Source organism: Oryza sativa, chromosome 6, assembly GCF_034140825.1.
Source record: "Oryza sativa Japonica Group chromosome 6, ASM3414082v1".
NCBI classification, from domain to species: domain Eukaryota; kingdom Viridiplantae; phylum Streptophyta; class Magnoliopsida; order Poales; family Poaceae; genus Oryza; species Oryza sativa.
The window spans coordinates 15412713-15423483 of NC_089040.1; the positions used below are offsets into that span (position 1 = coordinate 15412713).

Sequence of the window (10771 nt, forward strand, 5' to 3'; positions counted from 1 at the left end):
TGGATTTTAATTTAGCTTATCAACTCATTAGATCAACCAAACAACTCTCTAAACACTTAAGCACAGGATTTTGACAGATTCTCTGGAGCACTCTTTGACACTCTGCCAAAATTGGATCTTGAACTCCTAGGCTATAAAACTCGATCCAAACTGTAGTTCAATCATTGCTTTACAACTTTGCCTTTGGTCACTAGCTCTAACTCTGCCTGGAACTAATTTTAAACTGAACCCAAAGATGGAATTCCACCTCTGTTCCAGACTTGGCCAAAACCTAGATCTCCTCTCCTTCTCTCTCACTAGTCGCTGCCATGTGGGCCAGGGCTGCATGGCGGGACCCCATTGTCAGCCTCACATTCCTCTCCACACGGGCCCACTGCCTGAACTCGCATGCCACGCGTGTGAGCACGCGTCGAGCACGGGAGAGGGCGAGCTCCTCCTGTCCATCTCCGCCGGCGACCATACTTAACCCGACCGGCCGACCAACTTTCTCTCCCTCTCGCCCTTGTCTCGTTTCGCGGAAGAACCGAGGTACCCCGCCTCGGATTCGCCGGGAACGGAGGCGCCATCTCCGGCGCCGGCGAGATAAGTCCTCGACTCCGTCGCAATCCGGTGAGCCCATTTCCGTTCAATATGCGTTCTGTAATCCCCTCTCAATGCCGTCTCTAACACCACCAAGAACACCTCATTTGGTGCAGCCAATCTCCGGGAACGTGACCGCGTCAAATCGGAACACCGTCGCGCTCTGGACGCCGCTGCTTCGCCTTTGCTCGTCGCCCGGCTTCCATAGTTCGTTACAGGCTGAGCCACTTCGTCACGAGCTTCATCAACACCTGTAGATCAAGAATCCCGAAGGAATCGACGCGAGGTGGACCACAGTGGGAGATCCTCTTCTTCTTCCCCAATCCCAGCCGCCGACGCCATTCCTTTCTTTCTCCTTCTCTGGTGAGCTTCGGCGCAATATTTTCCGCCTAGAGCTACCTTGTGCTGATCTAAACAGAGGCATGCTTCCTCTCTTTGCAGTAGAAGCCTGGGGATACGCCGTCGACGACGACCGTAGCAGCCGCGCTGTCGCCGAACCAGTACACCGTCGCCAAGACTTCGCTGAGCTGCGTTTGCTTCTTGGTGAGCCTCCTAGTAGTCCCTAGAAGTCCTTACCATACGCATGCACGATTAGATCGAGCCTCAAAACTCACATGCATGTGCAAGCCGAGCTTAGCCGCCGCTTCTAACACCCTGACAGCCGCTATAGAGAACCAAGGCTTGCAAGAAAAACACCAATAGGTTCGTACGGTTGTTCTCTACACTTTTTGTTTTGGGAGCTTGAGCTGAATCGCCGCTGTTCGCCGCTGGTGATACTGTGAAGTTCGTGGCTGTGCTGCTGCTCTGTTCTGTCCAGAGCAAGGGCATGGCTTTTGAAATTTAAAGACTCCCAGGGATGTATTAGCAGCCCGAGCAATCACTTACATATGGGGTCGTGCACTAATCTGTAAATAACATAGAACTCAAGTCCCATTTTGAATAAAATCCTGGAACATGTGCTAGGGGCTGCGGGATCTATTTCCTGAGAACCCAGGGGCTTTTGCGCAAAATGTTAGTCTCTGTCTGGTGGACCTGAGAAAGGAAAATGATGTATGAAAATTTGAGAAAATACAAAAACTAATTTCCTATCAACTGAAAAATGTCAGAACTTTAGAAAGTGGTAGAAAATTCATCCTGACTCTAAAAATTGCAAACTAAATTATGTTGGAATCATATTTTCATGCTTTGCATCATAAAAATGTTTGACTTAACAGAATCATAAAGATTTATGTCTCAATAATTCGAAATGCATTTAGGACCATAATTAACATGTAAACACTTTAAAAAAAAATCTGTAACTTTGAATGTAAACTGTTAGATTGAAGTTTCTTTCACTGAAAATCAAACTAACACAGAGCACACCAACTCCATAAAAAAAAGCATTCATTTTAGAGCATGTTGGATTTTTATGTATGTTTAAATTTTAAATTTTTGCATATGTATGTTTAGACGATTCGCAGCCGAGTCTCGAGGAGGCCTACTTTGTAGCTGAGCAAGGAGTGGAAGAGCAAGGCAAGCCACCTCCCTTCTTTGATCACATTGAACCTATGATTTGGAGGTTTTTGAAAAGTTTGCAAAATATGCATGTCTATTGTACACTAATCCATTAAAATCTTGTAAAATTTGTTAGATCAACTCCTTAACTTGCAGTATCACCTGAACTCCACAAAAGACCTTAACCATTATTCCAAAACCTTAGGAACAATCCATTGTGTCACATTAAGAATGATGTTTGAGATAGCAAGTCTATAAAAATGCTCAGCCATGCTTAGTGATGAGTTTACTTACCATTTGGGCTCAATTACATATATTAAATGATTTATTTTATGATCTGGATTAAAATGATAAAATGTGATATTTGTTAAATAAAATGTTGGAAAATGTGGATTTTAGGTTTGGGCCGCATGTGGTACACATATTGTGTTTAGTTGTGTACTGATAGGGGGAGAGTGTGCCCAAACCGACCTAAGGACTTCACTCAGCGTCAATTCATTTCGTATACAGTACAACCACATGTGCTAGTATGGGATAGCCCAAGCTTAGTAAATTATTTATGATTTAGCCTTACATTCTGGTAGGCCGGTGTGTATGAGTTAGTCGATAATTCTGAGGAATTAGTCATTGATTCAGAGGAACTTCCTATTTACCCCGACGTGGTAGTTTAGGTGACTAAGTCTGTCCAATACAACGGTATTGTGCCACGTGGGTGGGTTCCCGTTGCGTCCGCCACCACGGCGTTAAGTTTAAGGCGTGGGCCCGCCACTTAACGGTTCTAGGTCATATATCGAGTATGGCTTAGGATGGAGTAACACGTATCGTGCTGGTGTAAGGCTAAATCATGAATCTTGGAAGGGCTTTGTTGTGAGTAAAAAATCGGGTACTTATGTATCGCGTGCCATGCTTTTGCATGATTATTATTTCGCATCATGTGGGTAAAGTGTACGTACTCTGCAGAGTTAAAACTAATCGATTAGCCGTGCTCACGGTCAAGAGCGGCGTGTGAATATGTCATGAGTTTAGACATGTGTTTTATTCTTCTAAAGCTGAATTTGAACTTCAAAATGTGATGTGATTTGTGGTTTATATCCTTGCTGCCATGGAAGGCAATAAGGAGCTATGTTATATGTGTTTAACATCTAATTTGGTGCCCAATTGCTAAGTGTATGCTTGCTGAAATTTATTTGAAAATAAATCTGAAATTTGAAATGCTCTTTGCAAACTAAATTTGCTTTATGCTAAAATTATCCCATGTTAGCTTTACTTTGAATTTGCCATGCATGTAGAGTACTAGGCTTGCTTGGTGCTTGCCAGTACAATTTATTGTACTGACTCTTGCTTGTATTGTTGTATTGTTGCATGTTTAGAATTGGTTGCAGGTGAGATCACTCCTGTGGAGGATGATTTCGTTGGGGAAGTTTCTTTCTTCCAGGATGGTTCTTACTAGGGTCTATCCTAGTCGGTTGCATGAAAGATCTTTTGGGTAGAAGATGCTTCCGCGAACCTATCTATTCAGCCAATCGGCCATGTGTATCTAAGTTATAAGTTGTATGATCCTAACTAAAACTTAGAACTTAGAACTCCCTATGTTGAGATATCATGTGCTTGGATGAAAGTGTTTAGTGTGTTCCTTTTGTTAGGGACATATTAAACATGAGTATGAGTTAAAGATATTTGAGATGTTGTGGATCTTTAGCCATTTTTGTCAAGTCTCCTGATTGTGTAACACATCTGGTCGCCACCTTCGAGTGGTTTGACGGGCACATCTCAGGCTGAAGTTGACTGGCAGGCTAAAGGCCCGGCAATGTCTCACATATTTTTCTCTCGGAGCGTCGAATGTCTTAATATGTTTGATGGAAGAATTGTGATTAGCTATTCATCCTTCAAATATACTAAGGGGTTCGGAGTGCTTCCGACAGTTCGCCCCTACCGCCGAACTATTCGCCGTCTTGTTCACGGAGTGTGCGACGACCAAGGACGTGAACACGCCGGCCGGGCCGAGGAAAATAGTTTTCGGCTGTGTGAACTTCATGCTTCGGTCGAAGCGTTTGGACACCTAGCCGGTGCCCGCATTGACGGCGAAATGGGACCATAATTGGATGTAGAAGTGGTTCTATATCGACAACCCATACCCCGCCGAAGATGACAAGTGCTGGTAATTCTTACGGTCACAGAGAAAATCCGCTAGCGCACGGATATACCAATGTAGCACTTCCCCTACGGAGTATTCCAAGGGTATAGAATCCAAGGGAAAGTGTGTGATTAGATCTTCCTCCGGTTCATCCAAGGACACCAAGGAAATGATAGGCCAGGATAGAGAGGATTTACTAGTGAGAAACATTGTCTAGGGAAAGCTTAACTTTAATCCTAATGCAATACTTCAGGCACTGGCAACCCGCTGTTCTCAGATGTCGCTCTACTACGTACTCGGACAGGGAGGACTTAAGAGATCTTGAGGGTTGTCACCACCTTTACACCTACCTTAAACGTACTGTGGGATACGCAGCAATTACTGGAAAACAATTACCTAAATACCACGTCTAAGCAATTAATATCTACTTTATTGTTTATGACTCACCAAAGCAATCACTATATTTTAGTTGATTATAGTGAACAATAATCTCGTATGTTACTTAGGAACTAACCAAGAGATAATTGTCACAAGACAAATATAAATTTCTCAAGAAGAATATTATATTGAATGCAGAGTAATAAACAGAATAAAAGAAATATGACAAGATTACCGACAACTCCGGAATTCTTCCAACTTCTTCTACTCTACCAGCCGAAAGGTCAGTCAATGTTGCCAGTGCCGATTTAGCTCTTTGGGAGATGGATGGTCTCAATTACTTATCTGGAAAAGTTTGGGATGGAGATTTTCTAAAAGTGTCCGATTGTAATATACAGCCAATTGAAGATGGAGAGCCCAAGTTATTATTTTTAGGGTGTTGTGGAGGGTTCAAACGTCTACACCAAGGACACAGTAGATGATCTCGATGACAAGCAAGGACAGGGTTTCATGTCGGCCGACGACTTGGAAGAAATTGATATAGGTCCGGGTGATCGACCAAGGCCGACATTTATCAATAAGAACTTATCTCCAGAATTTAGAACCAAGTTAATAGAGCTCTTAAAGGAATTCAGAGATTGCTTTGCTTGGGAATATTATGAGATGCCAGGACTTAGCCAATCGATTGTTGAACATCGGCTACCTATCAAACCAGGAGTTAGACCACACCAACAACCTCCGAGAAGATGCAAAGCCGATATGCTCGAACCTATCAAGCCTGAGATTAAACGTTTATATGATGCTGGTTTTATTCGTCCTTGCCGATACGCTGAGTGGGTTTCTAGTATAGTTCCTGTTATTAAGAAAAACGGCAAAGTCAGGGTATGCATTGATTTCAAAGATTTAAACAAAGCTACCCCAAAGGACGAGTATCCAATGCCAGTAGCCGATCAGCTGGTTGATGCTGTTTCAGGGCACAAGATACTGAGTTTTATGGATTGAAATGCAGGATACAATCAGATTTTCATGGCCGAAGAAGATATCCATAAGACAGCTTTTAGTTGTCCTGGTGCAATCGGCTTGTTTAAGTGGGTTGTGATGACTTGTGGCTTAAAAAGTGCTGGAGCTACATATCAAAGGGCCATGAATTATATATACTAGTAATTTGCCCGTGCTAACGCTACGGTAGTCTCTACTATTATAAAAGTTGAAAGATGTTTCCGCTAGAATTTTGGTACGTCATATGTGTTTGAATCGGTTTTAATTTTATGTTTCTATCAAATCCTTTACAATAATTCATAAGAAGTGTAGAAAACATCTATTTTGAGCAACATTATAACAATTCAGAGCATTGGTTCATTGAGAAATAAATTCAGATTATGCAATCCAAAACCATCTATTTTTGATGTTCTCCAAAGAAAAATTCAGAGAATAAAACATCACCATCACTCAGTAAGTATGACTATGATCATAACCATAAACACCCCTAGACAGTTTTAGTTAATCAATATCTCAATACTATACTCAACAGAAAAAAACCCAATGTTCCTGAAACATCCATGCATGATACACAACAGTTATGCATGCCGCTCGCCAACACCCTATGGAATTGTCGCCCTCCATACTTGCCTTTGTCATGCCTTCTATTGTCCACCATGCCTCCAGTCCTCCACAACCACCTTGCATCATCTCCTATAGCAACCTATCCACATAAGAGAATGTCTGCATAAAGACTAAATAAACCTATCCAAGCTTACAAAAGATCAAAAGTTATTGTCTTAGCTGAAACTAAAATTGAAAAAAATGCCACCAAGATAAAAAAAAAACTATGTAAGCTACATATTTTACATTTAAGTAACAACATCAGTAACAACAACAGATTGATCGTTGCATTAAGATTTATAACTGGACTATTCATTTCATGGTCCTTTTTTACCCCTAAACTTATCCATTTATGGTCTATCATGCATGGCCAAACAATGTGTCATTTTAGAGACATAAAACAGGGAGGCGCCGATGACTGGGTGTCGGTGATGAGCAGATGGTCATCTTCAGACAATAATGAAAAAAATTCTTATGCAAAACATCATAATTCAGAGTGTATGCTATACCTAAGCTGCAGGAAGAGCACATACTGTTCCTCTTCTTGCACAAATAGCAAGAGCTCAAGAAGCAGCAAGACACCCGCCACCTCAGGCGCCGCAACTCTCAACGGCGCGGTCATCGAATATGTGGGTCGTCTTGGTGTTGTCCCTGCAGAGGCACAAAATCGCATGATTTTAGCCTTTTGAGCAGCAGAGGCGGGAGATGACAGTATTTGCAATGTTCTGCTTCACATACACTGTGTTGGTTCTGCAATTGATAATGGACATGATAGAATCTAAAGCTAGTCATTAGTGTGATGGGAACTATCCTGCCTAACAAACGTGAACAGAGTAAAAATTCAGTTTAATTCACCATAGCAAAACCAACTTGAGAGTTTAGTTCGGTCCATCAAGCAAAATCATTTTTTCAGAGTTCAGTTCATCGAGCAAAATCAATTTCAAGTTTGTTCAGTTCACCATAGCAAGTAAGTTGGATGTATGAAAGCCTTTGCACGTATTTATTATATTTTATCTCTTTTTCTTTTTGGCTACCAAGCAACCTGTCAATGAACCAATGCAGTCCCATTTAAGTATTGAACATTTAAGAAAACAGATGGTATAAGTTCAGTAGAGTGAAAGAGAAAATTCAGAGCAGAATATCCTCTGATCAATAATGCCAAAAAAGGGCCCATTCTCTGACTACCAATCGGCGATGAATGGAGGTCAGCTGATCATCGCTGGTGAAACTGCCGTGCTTGATGTCAGGCCATAAGTAGTTCAGTCACCACAGCCAGCTACTCTTCATCGTCCTCTTCAACCATTTAGTCCAACATTAATCAAATCGTTCCAAATTATAAATCAAATTAATCAAACCAAACCAATCACGTCGCCTTCTGTTTCCGCTATTTCTTAACTCTATCAACATCAGAATGTACTGAGTTTGTCATCTATATATGTTGTGCATATTTACAATCTGAAACTAAACTGAGATACATATTCAGATTCTGGAATATATATCATGTGCTGAATCTGAAAGAGCATATGATGTGCAATACAGTGCACTATTTGTTTTCATGGCAGGTGATAACATCTACGCCATTTGGTTTCATGGCAAGTGAATATACATGCACTATGATGCTCTAGAGCATCCTTAATCCAACAGTTCAAAATAAGAAAAATGACCCCTTCACTGAACCTCTTCATCCTATTCCATCACACAAATAGAGAATTGAACCATAGTCAGCCACCAGATTATCCAATGATGACTCTAGCCGAAGGGATATGTCTTCAAGTGTTTTCTTGACAGCTTCATCCAGAGGGGCTAGGACCTTGCTTGTGGTTTCTTCTTCTGTCTCATCAAAGTAATCTTTGATATCAAAAGAAAACAAATCGGCCAAGGCCTACAAGGGAGAAATTCGAAGATAGATAAATATCAAACAAATCTAGTCGATCTAAGACCTTGTGTTAAAGAGAGACTTAATGGGATAGCAGGAGTGGGTGGTTGTTCTTCTTCCTCAATATTGTGGCTTCCTGTAGCCGATGGAGTTCGTTCACTTGACATGCTGTACAGGAGGTGAAGGAGGAGGAGGAGGCTAAAGAAAATAGATGTTAGTCCACATGGAGTATGATTAGAACTGAAATATTTTCAGAAGAATCTTACTGGTGAGCTGGTTTGGACTGGGTTGCTTCCGATTTCTTTTTCACAGCAATCTTTTTCTTCTGCAAGGATAAGACTTAGAGCATCTCCAACACCCTCATTATTCTCCTCTCCAAGCTAAATTTTAGCCATCCTAGTAAAAAAACACCCTCCAACAGTCTCTCCAACCGGATGGCTAAGCCATCTGGCTGGCCAAAACCATCCCTCCACTAGCCAAATTTAGCCAGCCAAAAGTGACTAGCCAACCGTGGGCCCCACACGTTCCTCCTCCCCATCTCCTCTCTCGCATCGTCCGTGTCCTCCGCGCCATTGGCCTCGCGCCATCGCATCGTCTGCCGTCCTCCGTGCCGTCGGCCTCGCGCCATCCATCCACCGATGCCACCCGCGGCAGCCGCCGCCGGTGACGGCGCTACACCCATCCAAGAGCCGCCCCCGAGCCCACCACCGCCTCCCCCGCTGCCGCCGCTTCGACCGGCGCCCTCCCTTGCCTCGCCCCAGCGTGCCCGATCCCCCAGCGTGCGCGCGTGGAGAAGATGACGACGGCCACAGCAGCGACGGCGACGGGGATGGCGCCGCTCGTAGATCCCGCCATCGAGGGCTTCCGCATCCCCTTCCTCCCCAGCGACAACGACCTCCTCGACTGCCTCCTCCGCCCCAAGATTGCCTCCGGCCGCGTCGATTCCTGCTTCGCGCCGCAGAGGAGGGCAACCTTCCTGGTGCGCTTCGCGGCAAGCTCGCGGAACTAGGCCTCCGCCGCGTCAACGTGGCCGCGGAAGGAGGTGCGGGAGAGGCGGAAGTGCGCGACAGATCCCGGGTGGGAGGCGAGCACGCAGGTGACGGCGCCACCGCCGCTGCTTCACTGTGGCACATAATCTGGCCCTTCTTTACTGTGGCGCATCATCAACCAAATCAATGGATGCAAATGGATTGGTTAATCAAGTACAACGAACAAACAAGAAGCTAAATGGCTTTGATGCTTGTGCAGAACTCAGAGCTGAATGCAAAGTTGCAAAGCGTATTCATTACTCGAGTAAACATGTTTCTTCTTAAGGATCTTCTTGGGCGCCGGCGCAGTGGCCTGGCCATCTCCTGCCGCGGCGGCACCAGCGGCGGTCTTCTTCTCCTCCCCGGCCGGCTCAGCAACGGCGGCGGCCGCCTTGACAACAGGAGCAGCCAGCCCGCGGTTGGCGTGATGGAGAAGAGAGCCCGTGGTGAGAAGAGGAGAGCTTCCATGGCTAGAGCCCGTGATGATGCAGAGAGGCTGACATATAGATCCCGATGTCATAGAGTCAAAATAGAGAGGGTAGATGGAGAGGCTGTTGGAGTGAACAATTAGTTTGACTAGCTAAATGAGATGGAGAGTTGGCTATATGGGTGTTTGGAGAGTTCGATTTGGAGAGGCTGTTGGAGATGCTCTTATAAGCAATCGGCTATGAATAGAATTGTTGAAAAGTTAGGGAAAGGTATTTACCCTCGAGAAATGAGCTGGGGCAGAAGGAGTTGGAGGGGTTTGCTTGGGTGAAGTCGATGGTGTTTTCACTGTATCACTCACTTCGGCTGCGGCTTGATCAACATCTTCTTCAATTTCTTCTTCATCCAAAGGTTGCTCGATGGATGGGTCTAAAGCAGGCAAATCATCGGTTGGCTTGGTTTTCTTTGACTTGGCTTTCTTCTTTGGAGCCGGAGCCGATGGGTCTATAGCCAATGCTCTAGTCTTTCTCTTCTTGTCGGCATCAGCTGGTTCCCTAATGAGGCCCTGGAGCATACTTGAAGTCCTAGGGGCATGATAGCCGATGACAGGAGGAGATGGCCCACCTCTATTGGGAACGAGACCAGGGGCATACTCTATATCTCTGCCACTATTGCTTTGGTGTGGAGGTGAAGATTCTGTTGTCTGCAAAAGAAAGAGGAGAACTGGTTAAGATTCGAGTCGGCTAGCAGTTATTCAATTGAAACTAATAAAACAAAGTATACCTGAGGAATAACATCAGGGAATAGATCTGTCATATACATAGAGGCCGACTGATGAAATATATGCAGTTTCCATTCACCCCACCATCTGTCAAATGCTCTACTCCTGAAGGTTGCCAGCTCTATATTTTCAATGCTGCCCAAAGGAGGTCCTTGGAGATTGAGCAGCCGATCCATCATCAAGATCCATTATCGGCAAGGAACAAGCCAATTGAGTTGACCCATCCCAAACTGTCTGGCAGAGCTCATTGGATGGTAGAATTCATAGGATACCTGTATATTTCTTCCTTGGTGGATGCCAACATGAAGGATGCATGGGCTAATGGCAGCGGAGAAGACTTCTCTTGATTTTTGATACTTTTCAGAGTTGAGGTCTTCAAATCTAAAGTCTCCTGGGAGATCAAGGTTTACTGAATCTTCATATGGGAACCAGACTCGAGCATCTCTTTGGAAACCCTCATAGAAGCTGCATAA

At 44.2% G+C, this 10771-nt stretch overlaps 1 protein-coding gene and 1 long non-coding RNA gene across 4 annotated transcripts; one reads left to right on the forward strand and one right to left on the reverse strand.

The window, feature by feature from the left end:
* Positions 1-493: 493 nt before the first annotated feature.
* On the forward strand, positions 494-3771 carry LOC107281342 (uncharacterized). Its single transcript, XR_001546647.3, has 5 exons — positions 494-609; positions 696-942; positions 1021-1122; positions 2029-2091; positions 3444-3771. It is a non-coding gene; the product is annotated as an uncharacterized lncRNA (long non-coding RNA).
* A 3761-nt stretch (positions 3772-7532) lies between these two features.
* LOC107281377 (uncharacterized) lies at positions 7533-10369 on the reverse strand. Of its 3 annotated transcripts, XR_003242800.2 has the most exons (4): positions 9353-10369; positions 8330-9213; positions 8146-8261; positions 7533-8069 (listed from the first exon to the last, which is right to left on the reverse strand). XR_003242800.2 is itself a non-coding variant. In XM_026026029.2 (2 exons), the coding sequence occupies exons 1-2, from the start codon at positions 9609-9611 to the stop codon at positions 8564-8566; spliced, it is 909 nt and encodes a 302-aa protein (XP_025881814.1). In that variant the 5' UTR covers positions 9612-10369; the 3' UTR covers positions 7533-8563. The 3 variants fall into 3 exon arrangements, 1 of the variants encoding a protein (XP_025881814.1); XR_003242798.2 differs by having other exon boundaries at positions 7533-8261; XM_026026029.2 differs by having other exon boundaries at positions 7533-9213.
* Between the last annotated feature and the right edge of the window lie 402 nt (positions 10370-10771).

Excerpts from the sequence above, each read along its gene's own strand:
- LOC107281377 (XM_026026029.2), bottom strand. The coding sequence starts at position 9,611 with ATGACATCGGGATCTATATGTCAGCCTCTCTGCATCATCACGGGCTCT. Across the intron at positions 9,214-9,352 it reads GAAGAAACATGTTTACTCGA|TAAAGAAGGGCCAGATTATG; the intron begins GTAATGAATACG and ends GATGCGCCACAG.